At 36.0% G+C, this 24,839-nt stretch overlaps 2 protein-coding genes across 6 annotated transcripts in view; one reads left to right on the top strand and one right to left on the bottom strand.

Annotated features, from left to right (window-relative positions):
* The window catches only part of Sugct (succinyl-CoA:glutarate-CoA transferase), a 738,758-nt gene extending 732,777 nt beyond the window's left edge, over positions 1 to 5,981 (bottom strand). For 4 of the 5 annotated variants that reach the window (XM_063233933.1, XM_063233931.1, XM_063233934.1 and 1 more), the window contains exon 1: positions 5,832 to 5,981. In XM_063233933.1, the coding sequence (XP_063090003.1) occupies positions 5,832 to 5,922 (91 nt within the window). In that variant the 5' untranslated portion in view covers positions 5,923 to 5,981. The remainder of the gene's footprint in view (positions 1 to 5,831) is intronic. The other variant, XM_063233930.1, reaches the window with a different exon arrangement.
* A 120-nt stretch (positions 5,982 to 6,101) lies between these two features.
* On the top strand, positions 6,102 to 8,271 carry Mplkip (M-phase specific PLK1 interacting protein). Its single transcript, XM_003470094.5, has 2 exons — positions 6,102 to 6,721; positions 7,772 to 8,271. Exons 1-2 carry the CDS (start codon positions 6,383 to 6,385, stop codon positions 7,970 to 7,972), a joined length of 540 nt encoding a protein of 179 aa, XP_003470142.1. The 5' UTR covers positions 6,102 to 6,382; the 3' UTR covers positions 7,973 to 8,271.
* The last annotated feature ends 16,568 nt before the right edge of the window (positions 8,272 to 24,839 follow it).

Here is a 24,839-nt window from a genome sequence, read left to right on the forward strand (position 1 = left end):
AACCAATGTTCACTATTAATCATACTGTTTGTCAAACCATCTAGACATAGTCCATTACTTTCATTTGTTAGGAAACAATTTGAATGCCAAGTGTCCAAGCAAGAAACAAAGTGTTAACTTCGTAAGATGGGGCTTCTAGGGATACTAACCTGAAGCCTGTTAACTATTTTCTCCACAGGCATTATGTTATTCCAACAAAATCTAGTTGCACTATTATTCATTTATAATTGGTGGGTTGTTTTTTGGGGTGTTCTGTTTTGAAATAGGGTTTTGCTAAGTTGCCTAAGCTGGGTTCAAACCTGCAATTCTCCTGCCTTAGTTTCCCAAGTACTGGGACTACAGAAATGAACATTCTATAATACCTGGCAGTATCTTTTCTTGCTTTCTATTTTGCACAAAATTTTAGATTTTCTACCAAAAAAAGTTTGAGTCCATTTTCTGATGCTATAACAGTATCATAGACTAGGTTGTTTATTTTTAAAGGAAATTTTTATTTTTCATTGATCTAGAGTCTGGGAAATCCAAGAGCCAGTGACATCCACCTATGGGCTTTGTTCTGCATCATCCTATGGCAGAAAATAAGAGAACAAGACAGCAGAAACAAGAGAACAACAAGGAAGTTAAGTTTGTGTATACAATTACCCACTTGTAATGCAATACAACAACTGTGAGAGGCCAAGACTGTCAGCAATAAAAGAATTCACCAACAGTCAAAGAATACAGAAAATGTAAGAGTTTATTCATATACTATAAGAGACCAATGAGTGAGTCCAAAAAAGGACTATGCCATCAGGATAAAAGACTGAGATTTTGATAAGGGTTTGAGACTGTGAGGTGATCAAAACAAGTGTCCCTGAGAGCTTTTTTTAGGTTAGCTTGCAGTCTATGTGTTTCACAAGAGTAATTGCACTATATCGTTTTATACATTTTCTTTATTAGTATATGTCTGCTATACATGCATTTTACAATCATCTTGGGGAATTGGTACATGTACATATAAACATGTACATTTACTTTTTAAACTCACCTTCCTTCTCCCCCTATGTCCTCCTCTAATTCTCCTTCCCTCTTTATCATTTTTTATATTATTAATCTTAGTTCTTTTTTGTTGTTGTTTTCGTACCAGGCATCTAACTCACAACTTCATGCTTGCTGGGCGGGTGCTTACACCACTGAGCTAACTCCTGGGCCCCTTCTTAGTTCATTATTACGGCATATAATGTCCACATTTATTGAGGTTATTTATAAAAGTGTTATACAATGAAGGAGCCAGTTTGACATGATCTACCATTCTGGTCCCCACTGGAAGTTCTTAGGCTTGAGATAAGCACACCTATATGCATCAAGTCTGAGCAAGGGCCACTGAGAAAAATATGTGTGGTCTGTATCAAAGGTATACTTATTATTTACTACGTGTGTGGTCTAGCCCATGCAGGATGTTATGGCCTCTTTATACTTGCCAGTTCAGAGAAAGCTGATGAGGCAAGGTGCTAGGTTTACTGTAACTGTAATGTACTTGCACATTACTGGTTTTCTGCCTGTTCAGACTCCACAGCACTCTTGCAACAACTAATCCAGTTGCATCATAACAGACTTAATTTATAGTGAAAGCTCTACCCTCATCTCTTAAAAGCAATTAAACCTCAACATAAGTTTTGAAAGAGACATTCAACGTATGGGACTTGTCTATCATTTAAAAAATGGCAAAATACAAAGATAAAGAGCTTAACGACATTAAAATTTTATTTATTTACTTTAAAACATTTTAGTGTTCCATGTCTGGAAAACTCTCCTTTTTCATACAAAAGCATTCTGTCAGTAAGTTTATTATTTTCAATGAACACTTCTTTAAGTGTGACTTAATGCCTTAAAACTTGTGCTATACCTGGATAAAGAATATTTTGTCTATAAAGAAATACATATGTATAAAACATTTCTTCTGGGGCTGGGGATTTAGCTCAGTGGCATAAGCACCTGCCTTACAAACAGGCAGTTGTGAGTTTGATCCCCGGTACCGATAAAAATGAAAAAGACAAAAAAAAAAACATTTCTTCTGTGCTTGACTACTATGCATACTTAGAAATAAAGAGCAAATTTTAATGAAATAGTGGAATTTTGACTTAAGAGACTTAAAAAGAACTTCCTTCTAATTCCTGCTTTTCTGATAATATTTAAGTGATAATTAAGCGATCTACAGTATTCAAAGCAGGCCTAACTCTTCCAGTGAATGAATCACTCCTAGATATGCATTTACTTCTGTACTACTATCAGTCCTTAACATGACACAGTTAGCTAATAGATAACTCAGTAAATAAAATAATGTGAAAAGCTGCAAGAAACATAAAGTTAAATATTGAAAAAAAAGATTATGTTGCAAGTAAATATACAATAATTCCTATAATATTAGAAATATAGAAATCATGTTATATTATTATATTTATAGAGTTAAACATATCCCCCTAAGAAGTGTTTACCTAAAAATGCTAAGTTTTTAATAACCCCATTTGTTCCTTTGTGGCTTGAAAGTAAACACAACCTTTCTGGAACAGAGATCAGTTATTACTGCTGACATCAAGAAATGCACCATTTCACTGTATCTACCTCAGGTGATCCAATGAGAACCAGCTGGTCAGTCCTACACTATACAGGGATTGAATTAAGAGAGGGAGAAGTATCCCAGAATCAATAACCTGTGAATTGGCGCAGGACAATTATCAATGTCCACCTTCCCCTGAAGAAAGGAGAGAAAGCTTATCTACTTAAAGCAGTGGTGGTAAGCCTACGGCATGTGTGTGCCACACTGGGCTATTATTATCGAAAGTTCTAAAAGTCTCTCTGTGAAGACCAAGTAAAGGTTCCTGTATTCTTATCCCTTGGAATGTTCATAAACTTTGCCGGGTGTGGGGTGGGGGTTAAATGGGTTTCACTGGATTCACAATGTTAGGGTTGTTTCTATGACTCTGAGTTTTATATGTCTTTAAAATGTAAATACAAGCCTCCTGGAAATTCTCATCGATTATCTTTTAACTTCCAGGGCTTGTCCTTTAACTCAGATTGCAGTTTTTATAATTTAGAAAATCCAGACAATGCAGAAACATGAAAATACTACTTAGTATCACAAACTAAAACTAACCAAACGATTGATATTTACAGCACTGGTTAATCCCTGATACCTTTCTAAAATAGTAGGGTTCATATGCTTTGTGCAAGGTTCTGGGAATTCCCCAGAGGGCCCCAAAGCTTCTCTGGTGATAGTGGAAGGGGGTGGGTAAAGTAGGTGAACAGTGTCACCCCAAACCTGCTTAAACACAGCAGGACTACCTACTTGTGTAATTTTATATACCAGGTTTCCAAGTATAGTGGGTTTTCTTGCTTGCTTGCTTGCTTTTTGTTTTTGTTTTTTGAAACAGGGTCTCACTATGCAGTTTAGGCTGGCCTTGAGCTTCCTTTGTAGCCCAGGTTTGTCTCGAACTCACAACAGTCCTCCTGCCTTAGCCACCTGAGTACTGCGATTACAGCCACAAGGTTTTATGGGGGGAGGGGGAAACAGAAAACACACACAAAAACAAACTTTCAAATCAAATGAAAAAAGAAACACCAAAAAAGTCTTAGAAACAGACTTACACTTAAATTTTGTCTTAGTACTCTTATTATATGTTAGGTAAAATTATCATGTGGCCCATATTTAGAAAGATCCAATAGTAAAGTTATATCTACTAATCCTTAAATTAAAAATAAGCTACACAGTACCACTTTCAAAAATATACATGGCTTACCTATTTGTATTTCTTAAAGAATGGAGTATCAATTCATTTCCCTTTCCCCTTCCTCCTCTCTTAATCTGAGATCTGAAAACAGGTCTGTTGCCCAGGCTGATCTCAAACTCCTGGGACTAAGTGACACTTCCATCTCAGCTTTCTGAGTCTTGAGACTACAAGTATGCAACATTCTGTCCATCCTGACAATTCATATTTGTTGGGGAGGGGGGACCCTGCCTGAAATTCAGGAAGCTTGAGTTCTAGTCCTACTTCTGCTTGCAAATCATTTAACTTCTCTTGGCTAATTTTTCACCTGTAATATGGAAAGTTAGGTCTAGGGGTGTAACTCAGTGGGAAAGCACTTGCCTAGTATGGATGAAGCCTTGAGCTAACTCCATAGAACATTAAAAAAAAAAAAAAAAAAAAGATTAAAGTGGTCTAGTCTCACAAGTACTCCAATTGAATCTAGAGCTTCATATAGCAAAAATTCCCTGTCCTTCAGATATACCTGTAAAAATGTTCTTAGGCACACTGTCACACATAATCTACCAGTCAAAAAATTTCCAGTGTAGGCCAGGGACAGTGGTGCACACCTGTAATCCCAGCACTCAGCAGACTCGGGCAAAAGGATCACCATGAGTTCCAGGCCAGCCTGGGCTACACAGTGATGACCAGCCTAAAGTATACAGTGAGACTTTGTCTCAAAAGGAAGTAAGAATTCCGACATATTTCTTCCCTCCTCCATTTCTAATGCAATTTCATTGCTTGTAGAAAAGAATTATGTAAGCATAAGCCCAATAAGACGGCAATTTATAGTACTTTACACATGAAAGTGAGAATCAACTCTGCATTCCTTTTGCTAGTTGTTAAAAAAATAAAGTAATTTTGGCCTCTACTTCCCTCACTTCTTTACCCTCTTCCTAAAGCAAGACTGGTTGATAACATAAAAAGTGAAAATCACTGACCTATGGTATATAGGACTTATTCATTCATTTGATAAATACCTAAGTGTCCAATTATATACCAGACATTAAGCCAAGCACAACATTTAGAAAGAAAGAGTTTTCGGACAGGACAAAAACTTTGTAATAAAGCAGACAAGCTAGAGTCCTAGGGCCTTAATTATTACATACTTAAGTTTAATACCACTATCCCAACTTGACTGACTCTAAAACTTGTCTAGAAGAGAAACACCAACCAAGTTTCCCCAGAATAAATCACCACCAAAAAAAAAAAAAAAAAAAAAAAAATCCAAAAAAACACAAACAAACAAACTCTATTCATCAAGCAGGATGGAAACAGAAAAGTTAGGCATGTCCCATAGACAATGAGGAAGAGTGGCCACAAACTGTGCATGGTCTGAATGAGTCTTGAAGTTCTTCAAGGTTCTATATCCTACAAACTCACTTCAAGATTTACAAGAAAGGTCTACAAATCTGATAAACCTAAATTTCATCCTCTAAAATCTGCTGGCGGATATCTGGCACAAAGTCGTGTTTTATTGCACACGAGGTTGGTCATCCTTGAATTAACTCGCTTTTCATTACAACTACGATCTGTGAAACAAGAGGGGTGTGTAGAGCGCTGGCCACATCTCGCTCTTGCTGCACCTCAGCACTTGGCTTCTCAGCCACCTCCCTGACTCGCTCGCTTCCACAGAACTTGAAGGAAAAGGGTAAAGTCCGGCATTTGTCTACATTATTTAGAAGGCGTCCTCTAAATTATTCCAAGCAGAGCTGCTTTCTGAAATGCAACTACGATGTGCTTTCTCCTTTTTTTTTTTAAATTTTTTGGAGCTGGACAATTTCTACACTTGGATAAGGTAGTGCAGGCGCGGGTCCACCGCGGGGAGCCCGGGGAAGGAACGGACCTAGGGATACCGGGGCCCACAGGGCAATCTTGACGAGGCTGCAGAACCTCGGGCCCGGAGTGAGGGCTCGGGGGACAAAAGCCAACAGCGCGGGCCACGGGGGCCACAGAGACTACGCAAAAGCGCAACGCTCCCCTCAAGGGCGCCCTGAGATGACCCGGGGCTGGGGTCCCTCTCGCCGCCCACAAGGAGTCGGAGGGTACCTGACTGCGGGCGGCCAGTCCACAGCCCCCTCCCGCCGCCCCGGCCGCAGAGGAGGGCGCTTCTCCGCAGAGCCGCCGCGCTCCTCAGCATGGCGCACCACTCGGACCGCCCCCGCCGCGGAGTGAGAAGCAAAGACTGCGAGTCGGCGCCTTCACCACTGGGGGCGCTCGAGGGCACCTGAGGCTCCGCCCCCGCCGGACGGGGCGGAGAGGGGCGCTGGTGAATTCGTTCCGTCCCTGGTCCGGCGTCCTCCTCTAACGGCAGACTGAAATTTGGTGGTCTCAGAAGACCCGCGCTAGAGTAGTGTTCTGTTTTTCCATTACTTTTTCTCTTCCTTCACTTAATTCCACTCAGTTCTCCTCCGACTTTAGTATCCTGTTTATCCTGCTGCCCGTTGCGGACCCTTTATGAGGCAGGAACCAATGTGCCACGAGGCTTTGGCGGCTGAGGGACTGTTTGTATAAAGGACTAGCTGTTCGGTGTGGCGGGTCCGTCGATACAGTTCCGGTGGGAGAACGCGGCAGTGAAGTCTTCGTCTTCGGTTCCTGCCATGCACCGACCGAATTTTCGACCCCCGACTCCTCCTTACCCCGGCCCGGGTGTAGGAGGCTGGGGTGGCGGAAGCAGCTTCCTGGGTACCCCGGGCGGGGGCGGACCGCGGCCGCCCTCCCCTCGGGACGGGTACGGGAGCCCGCACCACACGCCGCCGTGCGGGCCCCGGGCTAGGCCCTACGGAAGCAGCCACTCTCCGCGACACGGCGGCGGCTTCTCGGGGGGCCGGCTCGGGTCTCCGTCCCCTGGCGGCTACCCTGGCTCGTACTCCAGGTCCCCCGCGGGGTCCCAGCAGCAATTCGGCTACTCCCCAGGGCAGCAGCAGACCCACCCCCAGGTAATCATAGCCAGCGTTTGCCGAGCTCTTCCTGTGTGGCAGGCATGGTACTCATATTCCCTTTACGTGGATTATTTTGTTTACTCCTCTCTGAGGTGACTTTCTATTGTTAACCCTATTTTGCAGATGAATCAACTGAGGCTTAGAGAATTTATTTTCCTTACAATTAGCCTTAAAAAAATGCAGAGCTATAGTTCTCTTGTAGATCCCCTGTGCTTTTAACCAGTGAACTGACACTCGAACAGTTTTCCCAAATTCTGTGTTTCCTCCTCTTTACCAAGGATCTTGTCAGTTCGTCTCGGTAAGTTATTCCAAGCCCTTGAGCTCCTGAGGGAGACAGTTGGGTGAATCCCCAGTATATAGTTTCTGTGGATTATAAGCTGTTGCCATTTTCTACAGCAGTTACTTTTCTTCCTCCCCACTCCACCCCCTTTTTAAACCTTTATCTTTTTTCGAGCTACGTTTCCCTTCTGTACCACTGAAAGTTTTCCATTTCAGTGAGAATGAATACAAGGCAGAGGGAGTATTTCCAGTGTGTCTAGGATTTCTTTTCGCTAACAACTTGGATGTACGCGGTGTTTTCCAATTTTGTGTGTGCTAAATCATCCCCACCCCTTTGAGCTTGGACCTAATAGAAATTTTTCGTGAGATACACAAATTCTCGGAACTTCATAGGGTTAAAAATAAGTTTTGCTATCCTCCAGGATAAAAAGTAAGTTTCCAGGGAAGATTGAATACTATTTTATTACATCACTGCTTGTATTTGATTTCACTACTACTTGGGTTTAATAACAGCAGAGTAATTACATTGAAAACTCAAAAAAAAATTGAGGTGACAGTGGGAATGGAATTAATAAGCATACCAAACTGGTTTAAGAACTTTTAGCAGAAACGCATTAAAGGAAGCATGAACTTTGCGATTGAATATCTGTATTTGGTTTCAAGAGACAACTTTTAACCAGCAATATGAACCTCACTAGTCTTTAACAAAAGGAAAAATTACCAATATCTCACTAAATGTTTTTTTAACTGATGATTTTTTTCCTAAAGGGTTCTCCAAGGACATCTACACCATTTGGATCAGGGCGTGTTAGAGAAAAAAGAATGTCTAATGAGTTGGAAAGTTATTTCAAGCCTTCAATGCTTGAAGACCCTTGGGCTGGCCTAGAACCAGTATCTGTAGTGGATATAAGCCAACAGTACAACAATACTCAAACATTCACAGGCAAAAAAGGAAGATACTTTTGTTAACATTTCTGAAATTCACCTGGAAGCTTCATGTGTCAGGAACATCTTGGACAAAACTTTTACTTTGTGGTTAAGTTGAACCCAAAGTTGATGACTTTGGATAACTAGTAAGGTCTTCATATTTTTCATCATATCAAGTGTTAGAGAAGAAGATAGGATAAATGCAGTGTATAGCTCTCTGGAAGTGCCTACCACATTTAGAAGATTTACAGTTTCCATATATTTAATACTACTGATTATATAATGAACATTTGTCTTATAATGTTTTCCAGTGTTTTAAAATAAACCATTTTGTCTTTCTAGCCATATTGTGATTTTCTGGTATAATAAGTAAAATTGCCTTGTAATCACTTAGAATTTGTAAAATGTTTTGCTAACTAGTTTTGAAAATGAAATATACTTCTAGATAAAATGGATAAACCATCTGTTGAGCTAAAGACAGTTCATTTTGTTCCTAAAGGAAGAGAACAGCTAAAGATTGTTCATATTTGAAATAACCGTTGTTGTACATACATGTTTTATCTAAAACTTCTGTAAAATTGCTTTGAAAATTGATTGCAAATCACAGAAACCCACTTACGAGCTTATACTCAATCAGAAAAAGCAAAGTTAGAACATGCATAGCTAGATAAGTGCTCTGTTTCAATTTCTGTCGCAGAATGTGGAATTATTTTCTTGAGGCCAAAAAAGATGACTACCAGCAATCTGAAATCACTTAATTCTGTCAGCCTCAGAGAAGACAGATTGGCCATGCTTGTAGTTGATGTTTCTGTATTATTAAACCAATTAACCAAGGCAGTGAGGTCTAATGACAGTAGCTTGAACCTTAGACCCACCCCTATACAGAGAGGAAGTTTTGTTATCTTTTAGCCCCACTAGCTACTTGGACTAGGGAAGTGGCTTTCTGAAGGAAGAAATGCTACATACATGTATATACATGTATATGTACCTACAGTAATGGATATAGAACAGTGAATTTCTGCACAAGTTTTTTTTTTTTTTAACTCAAGCCTTAAGTGTACTTTCATTAGATATTTTCAGGCCATAAAACATGAAAAGAGCTAGTTAAAATTTTGTTTCAACATTCCTAAAAAGAAGCATCTGAAAATGAAATGGTCACACCATCTGTTTGAGCAATACCCAATTCTTCTTAATGAAAACTCCATGAGAGCCACAATTTTGGAAATTCTTTGTCAGTTCTATCTGTATGAGTTAACTTATGATTTTCTCATATGTGGAAATTAATAGTACCTGTGTCATAAAGGTAGCATGTTTGAAGATTAAATGAATTTATATATGTGTGAGACTCTTAAGCCAGTGCCTGGGAATAGCACACTCAATAAATGGTGCTTTTTTTTTTTTAATTTCCCCTATGTTCTCCGTTTTTGAAAGTAATACCAGCAAAATAGGCACTAAATATTTGATGAATTAAAATAGAAATTCTGATTCTTATAATATTCTTCAACTACATGTAGTAAAGGAATAGCAGTGATTTAACTCACAATTTTAAAGGAAAAGTCATTCCCTAACATCTTGTCTTGCCAGCTATGTTGAGGTCATGATGTATGAGACATTTTTTTTTTGGTACCCGGGACTGAACTCACAACCTTGCACTTGTCATGCAAGCGCTTATGCCACTGAGCTAAATCCCCAGCTCTGTAAATACCTTTTATTAAACTTAATAGATAAGAAATATCTTCAGAAAATACTTGGAAATTATTATTAAATAATCTTTTAGAGATCATTAAGTTATTGTCAGAGACAGAGAAGTTAAGATACCAGGTATAGTGGTACATGCCTGTAATATGAGTATTTGGCAGGCAAGGTGAAGAGGATTATAAATTGGAGGCAAGCCTATGAAATTTAGCAAGACCATACCTCAGAAAATAAAAGAAGGATTTTATGCTAGTGTATTTACATCATACTTGGAAAACAGTCAAATGTAACTCATCTAATAGTTTATATTATTTCACTTTAGAAGCAAAATAGTAAACAAAATTTCTTGCTGAGTTATCAACACCTGCTTCAGATTTGACCTTTGATGACTTCATTTAGAAGGAGAAAACGTATTTTTCCCCAGAAAAGATGCATACAGCATTGGTAGTGTATATAGCATTGGTAGATGAAGTCTTTATGGCATTGGTAATTTGGTTTCTTTCTATTTTTTTTTTGTTGTTGTTGTTGTTCAGCTGAGTGAAAGAAAACTTCTTAAAATGCAAAGTGATTGGTTTTTTAGTGTTCCAGAATATCCATTTTACATTTACACAGAAATACTGATCAACTTTTTAGAAAAATGTTTCATTAAGAATGTATCTTAGAAAGTCAGATAATTGGAGGAGGAAGTATTAAACTACGACAGAGTCTTCAAGGATATTCAGCTTTCCAAGAGATGTAAGACATGGTTACCTTTAAGGGAAGCTCCAGTTTATATCCTCAGTTCCCTTATGAACTCTTCGTTAAAATAGATGTACCTAAGAACATGCCCACAATTAAGAGATCATACTAATTCTTTTCATAATCGCCTTCCATTTTGCAAAAGAAACCTGTGGCAAGCTGTATTTTCCTAAAATAACCCTAATGTCATTTCAGGTCACACGTACTCTCCCAGATCCTTCACACAACCCTGTCAAAATGTATCCCTTCCATTTGAACCTGAACAGATCTTTTTGACTACCCTAATTGAAGGATTATGAAAGAATGAATATAATCTTAATATTGATGAGATACAATGTTAGAAATGTGTTACCCAGTGACCTATGTGGAAGTGTTCATAATTCAGATGTATTCATCAAGTAAGGAGATGACTATGTATTTAATGACTTTATGCTTTTTGTTTTCTGACAATTTAAAAAGCCAGATCTGTGGATAAAGTGTATAAAACAGAATAGAAACATAACATGAAGGGAAAGGAAACTTTTCAGGCAAATGGTAAGGTATATTATCTGTAAGAATTAGAATATTCAGATCCCAGCCGGTTTTAATTAGAGCCTGTGAAGCAGGATTTCTATATTGTACTTTCACTTTCCTTAGTGATAGAGTCTGATAAATGTGTCACAGTCCATGTTTTAGCATAATTTGTAGATTTCAAGGAAGAAGTTCCATACTTCTGACATACTAACATTATATCTTCAAGTTAGAACATGTGTTAGAGGTAAGTTCATGGTTTTGTAATTTCTGGAACATGTCATGGATTATTAGGATAAACCTTTTCATTAACCTTTGCCTATACATTATTGGACTCTATATGCATATTGTTTTACGTAGGCCCAGGTCTCCTATTGTCATTCAGTTATTTGCTTTCTTGATCACTGTTACGTACGTAAGAACAAATTAACAGAAATATTTTGTAATTTTAAGACTAGTGACTCAGTATCATCTTTTCTTTTTGCTTTTAATTTCCAAGTTTTATCACCTAATCTAAAACTATCAAAATTTGCCATTTTATATACCACTTGAAAAACATGGCTAAACTAAGAAATACTATCAATTTTTAAATGCTTCTCAATTTCTGAGATAATTAAATGTGTTTTAGTTTGATACAATACTACAATTAAAAGTAGAACCTACACTTACCAGAGTAAATGTCTCCCAAGATACGTATTATTACATAACCTTTCAACTAGAAAGCCAGCGTTACTTAGAGCTAATTCTTCGCAGATATTTGCATTATGTTCCAATTCATAAAATGTAAATTACAGTATCAGTAATAAAATTTGTAGTTTATCTTCAAGAAATGTGTGTTTCCAATGTTTTCCCTCAATTTTGTCTAATTTTAAGTTTCATAAACAACCTCACTTAAGTAAAAGGGTTATATGTAAGTCTTGGTGAAGGTTTTTGTGTAATTAAGGAATTGAGAAATACCATGATTTGAACAGCAGGGTCTGCAATAGTTTTAGTTTCAGTTCTTCACTTGCAGAAAAAATTAAAGAAAGCTTAAATTGTATCTAAGATTATTGAACAAGTTAATGATTGATCAGTTTATGACTTTTAGCATGTAACTTGGGAAAGTTCAGGAGTTAGTGACATCATTATATAAAAGGGATTCTTCCTATCCACTTTTATTTATATACATGAATTCTTAGTAGTACCTGTATCGATATTTGAAAAATTATAACAAATTTGATGTCTCATTCTAGCATACGTACTGAATTTTAATATTTATTGTTGTCAGTTGAGTAATAGTGATAATTCAGGCAACAATCCTCAATATTTGAAGACTTACAGTCATTGGATCCCTTCCAAATTTTTATTTCAGTAAATGTGATTGTAATATGTTTTGGGAAGCATATGTGTGATAGGGAATCAGTAAAAGACTTTGAAGCATTAGATATTACATTGAAGTGTAATGGAAGTACTGAGAATAAGTAACGTAAATTTTCTACTAAAGAAAAACTTCAGGCCTAGGGAAGTAGGTCAGTAAATATATACAAGGCTTTAGTTTCAGAACCACTAAAAAATTTTTAAATACAAGTAAAACTTGAGCCAGCTAAGAGGACACATGCCTGCAGTCACAGCTACTCAGAAGGCTAAGATAGGAGGATTGCAAGCTGTAGGCCACTGTGAGCAACATGCTGAGGCCCTGTAGCCAAAACAAAACAACAATTTTTAAAATGCTAGGATACAGGTCTGTAGAGTGTTTGACTAGCATGTGAGGATCTGGTTTTAATCTCCAGTACAAGAAAAAAAGTGTAATTCAAAAAACAGCTTATTTATGTTTTAAGGAATGATGTTAGATATTAAATCATTACGATAAATCGTGGATATTTTAATGAGTGGGTCTTAATATTGTAAAAATGATATCCTTTGCAATTTTTGAAATGGTAAATATGCTTTTATGTTGACTTAAACTTAGAAAAGTGTATTTTCACTTTTCAAAATTATTGTATGGAAAATGGAGCCAAAGTTTTTTTAAATCTAACCAGCTAAGAGAAAAATTATAAACACAAGTCAAAGAGATAAAGGTGACAGTGAGTCCAAATATTTCAGTAATCAAAATCAATCTAAATGAAATTTTTCTTTTAAAAAGACTACCCAATTGTATTAGAAATATAGAAATGGAATTGGAAAAGATATCTAAATAAAGGTTATAAAAATTCAGTTCTGGGCTGGGGATTTAGCTCAGCAGCATAAGCACCTGCCTTCTAAACGTGTAGTAGTGAGTTTGATCTCTGGTACCAAAAAAGTAAAAAATTCAGTTTTATCATTATACTAGAAGCTTTAGTACCCCTCTCCAAAAACAGACGTATTGAGCAGATACAAAATTTGTAAGAAAAAGGAACATGTAAACAAAAGTATATATAATATGTACATATTTTCACATATATACATTATGTAATTTTAAAATAAACATTCTAAGAGTCTGCAGATTTCATAGAATCAGTGGATCTGTAGACCATGTTTTCTAACCAGAGCACCAGTAAATTTAAAAACTGACCAAAAGTACCTCTGGTTCTTTGGATAAACTAGACAGAGGGTGAGGAAAAGAAACAGAAGAACAAAAGGAAGAATATTAGCCTTTGTTTTAACACTAGTAACTACACTTAAAGACAATAGAAAACATACAGTAAAAAAATAGTGATAAAATCATTAAAGTGATACTAAAATTACTATTATTTCAGCCTTATTGTATTACCCCCAAGTATTGCATTGTCTTTCAAGAAGGTTAAAAAAAACTAGCAGTAATACATGTAAGCTTTCATTGAACACAGTTGAGAATTGAGCATTTTCACCCATAATGAATAAAATTAACATGCTTCATGATTATTAGGAAAGCGCTCTGTCCTCTAAAATAATAGTAAAGAAAATCTTGTTTAAAAAAATTCAGTCTAAATTTTCAGATGACAGTATCCTAGTTGAGTGAACAATATATATCTAAAGAAAACAAAATTACATGATATTCTCATCCATTTTAATTTTTGCTCACTAGAATTTGCTTGAGAGAATTTTAGGGATTTCCTTCACTTTTTTGAAGTACAAGGGATTAAAGCCAGGGCCTCAAGTATGGTAGGCAAGCTCTACCAATAAACTCCCCAACCCTTGACACGATTTCTAGGTAGACAAATATTAAATGGTGTACCAAAAGTTATTGAAGGGAAATAGTCACCAAAATACTGGATAACTTGAGTTGTCAGTTCTTACTGGTGTTACTAAATGAAAGTGGAAATGTTTTGCAGTTAGGCAAAAATTACCATACAGTCTGCAAAACAGAAATACATAGGACATCAAAGTTTTTTAAAAGTATTCTATTTGGGTATTATGCACAGGTGCAAATTCTCTGATGAGTGTTAGCATCATGTATATCTAAAATGTACCAATAAAGAAAAATGAAAAGTATCGCATCAAAAATATTTTGGGGGGGCTGGGGATTTAGCTTAGCGGCATAAGCGCCTACCTTGCAAGCAGGCAGTCATGAGTTCGATCCCCGGTACCGATAAAAAGGAAAAAGACAAAAAAAAACTTTTTTAAGTATTCCATTTGGTTAATACATGTACGAAAATAATCTAGACTAATGTTATGTAAACTAGAACCCATTAGAGATGTATTTGAAATCTGGGTTTAATATTCATAAGATAAATGTGTTCTAAGTTCATGACAGTTGGTGAGCATCTCATGACACTCAAGGGGCATCACAAATACTTCAAAAACAAGGAAAATACTGAATAAAAACATACTATTAAAATTTTAATGAAACATTCTAATTTTTTCTCTGCATTTTTGCTAAGTAACATATCTTAAAAAAAAAAAAAAAAGAATTGGACCCAGATGGCAAATGATGGTTGTTTTTCCTGGTACACTAAGAAGTAAGGTAAAGAAATTATACTACCATAAATAAAGACTTTGAAAGTCACATAAAAAGAAGCAACAACTTCATGTCAAAGCATTTGAAATCATAAATGAAGCTTTTTATGAAAAGCAACCAAAATGAATCCAAAAGTAGAAAAGATTAATACTATTAAAGATACTGAGTTGATAATCATGAAAATCCTCTCCAAAAACACACCAGACTTCCAAAACTTTAAGGAATATGTAATTTTGTATTGTAAAAACTTAGGGGAAGATAGTCAACATGTAATAAATTTATAATAAGACAAATTTTGCTACATAAAAGGAAGATGTGTAGGTTATTGTGCTTATGAGCATTGTCATAAATCCTAAATAAGATACTATCACAATTCAGTTACAAACAAAAATGAATTAGTAGGGCATATACAGGATTGCAATGATTCAGCATCTGAAATTGACTAACATTCTAGTTGAAGGAGAGAATGTATATTAATAGGTAAGTGAAGAAAAGGCAACCAGAGAGCTGGTTATAGTAGTTTACAAAAGTGGGAAAATAGATCTGAACTATAAAAGAAAGAAAACTCATTTTTGTAGATAAGAGAAAAACTTTTCAACTATACTTCTGGGTCTAGTATTCCTGTACCAGTCAAAGTATGCAATAAGTATAAATTTCCCACTCCACAGCTAGCTGTAATCTTGGAGGACAAAATTAGCATTTTTGAAGGATTTTAAGTAAATTTAATTTCAATTGCAATCTCAAAATAATTGTGGAGGTTGCAAAACAATGCCGGGGTTTTACATGGAAAAAAGACCAGTTGGGCCTGGTGGCTAACTCCTGTAATCCCAACACAGAGGAGTCTGAGGCAGGAGGATCTTTGCAAATCCAAGACCAGCCTGACCTGCATAGCAAGACCTTGTCTCAAAAAAGAATAAAAAACCAAAAAAACAAGCTTTAATTGTAAAAATGTTGAAAACAAATGTAAACAGAGTTGCCCCATAGGATAAGGAAGTTGTGAAACTAAAGATAAATTGGTGAGGGAATAAATGAATGATATAAAACTGGAAATCTCAAAGGCAAATATATAATGCAAAATTTTCTACTAGATCCACAAATCAGGAGAAAAACACAATAAAGGGTAGTGGGTCACTTATTTATGCAAATAAAAGGAATGAGTGAATACTTAGCCACTCTAAATTCTAACTAGAGACTCATGTAAAAAGGAAAATTTAAATTTAGGTAACATCTTTTATCAACTTGTAATACAGGAAGATCTTACATGATATAAAAGTAATACAAAAAGTTGACAAATGACTTCTGTTGCAGCGCTACAGAGTTTAAAGATCATACACTGAGAATGCACATAACTAGCAAATGATTAGCATCAGAATACTGTAAAGAGAGCCTGACAAATCAGTGAGAAAGGCAGTCCAGTGGGCCAAAGGACACGATTAAAAAGAAAATCCAGGGGGAAAATAAGCAGTTGAATCCTTATTAATCATAAGTATTAGCCAGATGAGGTGGCACACACCTGTAATCCCAGCGTTCAGGAGAATAACTACATAGCTTGTCTTAAAATCATACAACTATAACAAGCTATCCCATAACTCTTTAGATTGACAAAACTCCCAACAACACAATGATTGGTTAGGATGACCCACAACCTATGTGTGTGTTCATGGGAGTTAAGTGGGTAATGTAGTAAAGCTGAAAATCCTCAATACCATAAAGCCCAGTAAATCTTCACCTTGGTATAGCTGGTTAAGCTTTTAACCTCAATTCATGGAGAAAATTGAGAGCAAATTGAAACTGAAACCAATAGCTACAAATGAAATTTAACAAAGTTGAGTAAGAGTTCTCAAAGTTACTTTAGTCAATGCAAAAGTGTTTACAAAGATTTTTCTAAGGTGATATATATAGCTATCATAAAATTTAAATACACTGGTTTGTTTAATGTTTACCCCTATGGAAAAGATTTATTTCTATAACATTCTTAGATTTATGTTTAATACTGTCCTCAAACGATTGTTAGCATGAGATTATAGAAAATAAAACTTTGTAAAGTAGTTATACACAAAAATTATTAGTTTGTAATAATATTAGCTTACTGATTGTTATAATACTTGACTATATCACTGTTTATAATTTAACTTCACATAAAAACATTCTCTTACTGAATTAAAGGTAGCTGAAAGTCTTCTTGCAGAAATAGTTTCTGCAATAAAATATAGAATTAAAACAATATGAATTTTTTTCTACAAAAGTGTATAGACAAATGCTTGCATTTGTATTTGTGCACCTAGATATTTAGTAGTGTTCTTTGCAGTAATGTTTGTAAGGTCAAAAGATTAGTGGTAATTTGAATGATCACAACAGGAGAAAAGATGAAAAAGACATTTATACAGTGTAATTAGCTATTTGATACAACTTGAATATGTTCCAAATCATAATTTTGGGCAAACAAAAACTAAAGCAGAATATATATGATGTTTCTGTATATAAAACATAAATGCATAAAAACAGTATTTTGTCCTGTTTATAAATGTGTAAATTTAAGGGGATGGTATAACAGCATGAATGAAAGATACAAACGCTGTATCCATGATATGAAAGGATGAAGTTGGGAGGTTATAACTGTCAAATGTTTTGGATAAATGTGGGGATGTGTGTTTCAAGCAACCCAAGTTTGGGAAGTTAAGGTTTATTAAAGCTGGCTATCAGGAATATATAGATTTATTTTTCTTGCTATTGAAATATTTCATAATAAAATTTATACTGTCTTCCTAATTCATTCAATAATGCTGGCACTGCACTGCCCTAATATTAAAATTAGGGTATTACAAGAAAGATAAACTATACACCATTAACTCTTCTCAACAAAATATTAAAATAGAATCAATCCAAAAGCCTATAAAGAATTGTACACAACATCTAGTGTTACTTATTCTAGATATAGAAGTCTGGTTCAAAAGTCAATGTGACCCATCGCATCTCAAGCTAAAAGAAAAATAACTTGAAAAATTAACAGTTATTCATAACTAAAACTCAACAAGCAAGAAACAAAAGGCAGCTTCTTTAACTTGATGAAGAACATCTGCAGAAACCTACAACTATCATCCTATGTAATGGTAAAAAATTGGATGCTTTCCCATTAAGAGCAGGAATAAGTCCAAGATTTCCTGTGTCTCACTGCTACTCAACAGCATACTGGGAGTGTTGGCTAATTCCATAAGACAAGAAAAGTTATACAGACTAAGAAAGAAGAAATAAAACTATTCACAGATGACATCATTGTCCATGCAGAAAATCACAAAGAGTCAAGAAATAAAACCAAAAAGCTCCTGGAATTACATAATCAGTTGGTTCCTCATAGTTGCAGGATACAAGGTTAATATGCACAAATGAATTGCTTTCTATACTAAAAGTAAACAAGAATTTGAAATTAAAACTCCAGTACCATTTATATTAGCACCAAAATGGAAGAAACCGGAATGGCTAGGTATAAATTGACAAAATATGTATAAGCTCTATATGAAGAAAGCTCCAAAACTAAAGAAACGTCAGAGAAGACTAAGTGAAGAAGTACCATCAACATGTTTTGTCTTAACTTGATTTGGGATTCGGTACAATCCCAATCAGAGCTCTAGCAAGTTATTTTTTCAGAAGTTTTAATTATGGGAAGAAACTTGGGGGAAAAAAAACAGTTTTAATTGGTACAATTGTACATATTTGTAGGGCACAGTGATATTTCAATATATGTATATAATATACACTAGATCAAAATAATTGGCATATCCATCACCTCAAATATTTTTCATTTCTTTGTGTTGGTAACGTCCGAAACTCTTAGCAATTCTGAGGTATGCAATTAATAGTTTTCAACCATAGTTACCCTACCCTAATGTAGGACATTAGAAGTTATTTCTCCCATCCAACTGCACTTTCTACCAATAACTTCTTTTCCATCCTACTTGCCCCCCTGCCAAGCCTCCAGTAACCCTAATCTGTATTATGAGTTTGTATTTTTAGCATCTGTATTTAAGTGAGAATATAGACTATGCCTTTTGTGCCCGATTTGCTTTACTTAATATTAATATCCTTCAGGTTCATCTATGTTGCCACATAACAAGATTTTATTCTTCTTATGGTTCAATAATATTCCATTGTGGATGGATATCATATTTTCTTTATCCATTCATCAGTGGCAGACACCTAGCTTGATCCCATGTTGACTGTTCCTAGCAAGTTTTGTGGCTATTGACAAATGATTTTGAAGGCCCAGAATAGCCAATGCAATTTATTAAAAGGGAAGCACAGAGTTGGAGGACTGACAAGATTTACCTACCACCAATCTACAGTAACTCAAAGGCAGTGTAGTATTGGCAAAAGAATAGAGATCACTGGAATAGACAAGAGAAAGACGAGCAATCCACACAATTAATGTCAATTGGTTTTTAATGAAGCAGCAAAGCCAACTCAATGGAGGACAGATAATCATTACAACAGATAGTGCTAAAGCTACTGAACAGCTACATGAAATAAATGATTCTAGACCCAGACTATACATCTTTCAGGGAAATTAGCAAATGGATCATAGATATAGCAAATAGATTATATACAACATAGAAACATGTAAAAGAAAATAGAAAATCTGGATGATCTTTGGTTTGGTCATGATTTTTGTTTTGTTTTATGTTGTGTTGTCTTTTTGACACAGCCCTAAAAGCTTGATCCATGAAAGAAAAAGTCAGACGTTGGACCTCATTAAAATTGAAACTTTCTGCTCTGCAAAAGATACTTAATGTAAAGACAAGCCATAGACTAGAAGAAAATAATTTGCAAAACCCTTAATCCCTTAATACAATGTCAAAAATTCAAAATGTTGACAGTAGTTGCTGGCAAGGAAGTGGACCTACAGGAATGCAAAATATTACAGCCAATTTGGAAGATAGTTTGGCAGCTTCTTACAAATCTAAACGTACTCCTGTTCTGTGATGGAGAGTACCTTCTGCCCATCTTTCTATTAATTTAAATTCACAAAAAGTAGAAAATTTTTTTTAAAAATTCATTCTGGCAGCTTCAGTTGTACAGATAATGCCGTGACTGCTGGTAATGTCCTCAAATCTAGCTTAGCCTCTGAGTAATAGCCTGAGAGGATTCTTCCTGGTACAGAAAACACCCAGAGGCTCACCCTAAGTACTCCTGCTTCAGGCTTTCCAGTGGTTGTTTTTAAGTATCTAAATGTCTGTGTTAAATCCTTTTTCATTAATACATAAATTTTGTTTCATGCCTTGAACCATCACACAATTCTGTGCAAAGTAGACATTTAATTCATCGGTTTGTTTTTGTAGTGGGGAAAGCCAAGTCCTGTGAAGCTGCAGTTTTTCTATACAGGTTGACTTTCATTACACAAGCACATAGTGATAACAAATGGTGCACAAGGTTACCTAAGTTCTGATAGTTCATCAACTTGATTTCTAAAATTTAAGATTCATGAAAGAAATGGTGCCAAATCCAACATATTTAAGATTACAGTATGGCACTCAAAGGAAACTGTCATGTTCATTTCTCTTTAGGTCAGCACATTATCTTTAATAAATATATTTGATTGTTTTTTGAATCTGGCATTCCAGTTTCCTCATTAAAATGTAAATTGTCATCATAAATCATGCTTTTCCTTTTGCATGTAACTTAATGACTCCAAAACATTTAATTACTTCATAGTGCCCTTTTCTTTGAACTTTTAAACTTACTAATCCTTTATAAATCAGAATCTTTGATGCTTCTACAGAACAGTCTTATTCTACTGAAGCATCTTCAACATTCAGCTACTGGAAGGGACTGCTGGGGCAAGAGGAACCGCTTCTCATGCAGTCTTCTTCCTAGCTGTGTTCACACATGAAAGAAGCAGAGAAACAAATCGTTCTGTCACTCTATAGTAAATTAAAAAAACATTGCAACCCAAGCATGGTGGCACACACCTATAATCTCAGCATGTGGGAGGCTGACACAGGAGGCTTACCTAAATTTGAGGCCAGCCTAGGGTTTGTAGCAAGACCCTGTCTCAAAAACAAAACAAAACAAAACAAAAAACCTAGTGCAAAGGGTAGTTTTGCCAAGTTTTTCCATTTCTCAAGGAACAACTAAAGCCAGGCATGTTGGTACATCACAGCACTCAGGAGGTTGACAGGAGGATCACTGGTAGTTCAAGGTCACCTTGGGCTACAAAGTGAGCTCAAGGCCAGCCTGAACTGCATAGCAAACACCTGTCTCAAAAAGGGAAAAAAAAAAAAAAAAAAAAAAACCAAAATCCTAGAAACTTGGCCTTCCCCGAGACAGATTTAAACAAAGTTTTTTTAAAAAAATACTTACTGAAAGTCAGATAAAGCCACCTATAACCTGAATCCGAGCCCTAGGTCACCAGTTAATAACTTTTGTTCTGAATAGTTAGCAGAACAGTGTGGGTATATGGTCTCTTAGTAAATGTTTGCAAAAAAAAAAAAGCTTTGGACCAGGGATTTCTACAGTGGGAAAGTTGTTTCTTAAATTGCTACCAAGATACATTCAGTAACATTCCAAGTAACTCAATAACTAAATATTGTCATAAGATGTAAACAAGGAATTCCCATTATTATCTGTCACTCATGATAGGACCAATTTTTCTGTTTGTTTTTTTGGGTACTGGGTGTCAAGTTCATTACCTTTTGCCTGTCAGGCAGGTGCTTATGCTGCTGAGCTAAATCCCCAGCTCGATAGGACTATTTTGTAACTCGACAAAGTTATTGGGTGTGGAAGATCATGATGTTTGTTTTTTCTGCTTTTAGGATTTTTTTAGGTTTTTTGGGGGGCGGGGGTCTTTTTGAGACAGGGTCTTGCTATGCAGTTCAGGCTGGATTTGGACTCACTTTGTAGCCCGGGCAGGTCTTGAATTTGCAGCGATTCTCCCTGCCTCAGCCTCCTGAGTGCTGGGATTATAAAAGTTCTATTTTCATATTTTTCTTCAGCTTTCCATTGATATTTATTTCTGAAACATAGTATCATTTCATCAACATGTAGAGTATTTGAGACTCCTGCTGAATCATATAATGAATCATAAATTGTAAACAGTGACAGATTTCATCTCAAACATTTGTACTAGGTTGTAATCCTTTTAAATGTATAACCAGAAAAGAAGATGTACCAAAAATTCAAAGCTAGGGGAATAAGGTAAAAGCAGTTTACATAAAGCTAGTTTTCTATTGTACATTCTCGTGCCTTTTAATCTTTCATGAAAAATTCTGTATACTGTCATAAGCATCATGTTTATTTCAGTTATGAGGCATTAATTAAAAAACAAATTTTGGGACTCCAGTCAGAGTTAAAAATGATGACTAACTAAAGAAGGCAAATTAAAATAACTATACAAGCTTCAGTTATCAAACACTTTTCTCTTTATCAGCACTTTCTAAGACTAGTGCTGTTCAATGTTTACTATTTTTATGGAAATATATGCATCTAATGAAAAACTCAAACAGTTCTGAAATAGAATATGAAATGCAGAATAGAATGTGAAAATTCGCTTGTAATCCCCAATCCATTTAATAGGTTTGATCTTTCTGAAGATTTTGTATGCCTAAACATAAACCTTTTTAGAAAAAACATGGTATCGTACTAAATTACAGGTGTGTGTGTCTGGTGTGGCACTGAGGCCTAAACTACATCCCCAACCCTTTTTTATTTTCTACTCTGAGATAGGCCTCAGTGAGTAGCTATGTTGCCCAGGCAGAGTTCGAATTTGTGATTTTGTGATCCTCTTGCTTTAACCTCCCAGAGTGCTGGGATTATAGGTGTGTCCACCACACCCACTTTGGATACACAATTATTGTACTGGATTTCTTCTTGATGTAAAATTCAAAAAACCCAATTTAAATTTTCCTATACAACAAACATTTTATTATAAAAGTCCATGGCCAGGCTGGGTAAAAGAGCTTATAAAATGCTATTTGTTCGTGGTGTTGCTCTCATTTGTTTGTTTTTTGTGTTTGATTTTTTTCTATGCCTTCCTGTGTTGATCTTACTTCCCAGCAGTCTCTTGCCTCATGATGACAAGACTGACATAATTCCTCCTAACAAACCAGTGGGATGGAGACATTCTGGTTTCACTACAGTCTCCTGAGAGACTTGGGGTTACATTTCACTGACTCTGGTTGAGTCACACATGCATGGAGCAAGGAAGGCATGGTGCCACACACTTGAATCTCAGCACTCAGGAGCTGAGGCAGGATTGCCTCAAGTTTGAGGCCAGCCTGAGCAACACAATGAGTTCAATGCTAGTCTGAACTACATAGCAGTTTTGTTAAGACTTTGCTTAAAAAATAATAAACAAGCATGTATCCCCAAAATATGACCAAGAAAGTATGATGTTTTGCAGTGGCTCAAGCCTGGGTCACTTGCTATTCAGAGGCAAAGATGGAGTTAGTGCTTCTCTGAACTAGAAAGACAAGAAAGATGAGATACATAGTTTCTCAACAGAAAAGCAAAATGAGGGGGCAGTATGGAAGACATTTTATCTGGCAGCCCAATTTCCATATGTTGGCCTCTTTCTACACATACACTGTATTCTTCTGTTTAATTTTTACTTTATATTTTGACTTTTAGATTTACAGAAAAGTTTCAAACATAGTACAGAGTCCCATATAATCTTTCGCCAAATTTTCCTAGTGTTAACTGCTCATATAAACATAGTACCTTGTCAAAAGTAAGATTACTAAACAAAGGAAACTACGGAATTTACTTAGACTTTATCAGTTTTTCCGATAGTGATCTCTTTTTCTAGAATTCCATAATTTAGCATCCATACACCATGAATCATACCTGATAAGATTTACTAACGTAAGACAAAATACCCCTCTTGGAAGACAACTTGAAATCCCGTTTGTCATTTAGATTGAAGTTTAAAAACCTCAGGATAACTGCATTTCTCTTCAGGTCTAATGCAGCATTACCTGACAAGTGATCACTAAATTACTGATTCTTTAAACTCAGCATGCAGTGGTGGAGACACACACATATACACACAACACACAGGACAGTTACATAGAGCAGGAAGAGGAAGGAAAGAAGAACAGAAGCTTCCATTAGGAGAAAAATAAAACTACAGTGGTCACCAGTTGAAACCATACACTTAAACTGTAATTGAAAGGGTATCTTGGCAGTAAAGTGAAATTTTGGATCAGTCAATTGCCTTGCTTCTGATCCCTGAAGGGAACAACCTTTGTCACTGTTACATAACCAGCCAGTTCTCAGACTCATAAACTTTGTTCCATTTTATTGCTAGCCCTATGTCTAGTGCCTAATTTCCTGCTAGGGCATCCCTTTAAATTTTTAACATAGGCATAGGCAAATTTAATTGGTATCCAGTAAACACTGAACCAGGTCTGCTAGGTACAGTTCTTGATGCTGGAAGTAGAGAAAAGGAAAAGCCTCTGGCCTCCTGGAACTTACTTGGGATGGGGGGACGTACTTTGGGAGAGGGAAGTGAGTTGGAGGGTAGTTCTTTGACCACAAAGGACTGTTTATTTTAAGGTGAATATAGAGTTTATCCATGTAACAGGAAAGAAGTTAGTGAAATTTAGATAACTGCAAAAGATGGAAGTGATATAGTAGGACTTCTGGGATGTCTTTTGTTTGTAAACATTTTTAAACAGTGTACACAAGGAATTATTATGGACTGAATTGTGTCCCACAAAATTCCATTTTGAAGTCCAAACCTTCCATACCTCAAAATAATTGAAGATAAGATCATTAAACAGATGATTAAGTTAAAGAGTTGTAGCTGGTATCCTTATAATAAGTAATTTGTAAATGCACACAAAGAAGAGGCAACCTGTGCAGGAGGAATCGGCAATCCAAGAAGATAGGCCTTGGAAGAAATCAAACCTGCCAACACCTGATGGAGGGCTACTAACATCAAAAAAAAAAAAAAAAAAAAGAAGTATCTGTTGTTTAAGTCAAACATTTGTGGTACTTCATTAGAAAACTAATACAGGGAGAAAGATCTGGACATTTGAAGAGACTAAAATATGAAATGATTGTCTGAATAACGAGAGA

Source organism: Cavia porcellus, unplaced genomic scaffold (genome assembly GCF_034190915.1).
Source record: "Cavia porcellus strain 051 isolate PalLab524CR breed Dunkin Hartley unplaced genomic scaffold, mCavPor4.1 scaffold_23, whole genome shotgun sequence".
Classification (NCBI taxonomy): domain Eukaryota; kingdom Metazoa; phylum Chordata; class Mammalia; order Rodentia; family Caviidae; genus Cavia; species Cavia porcellus.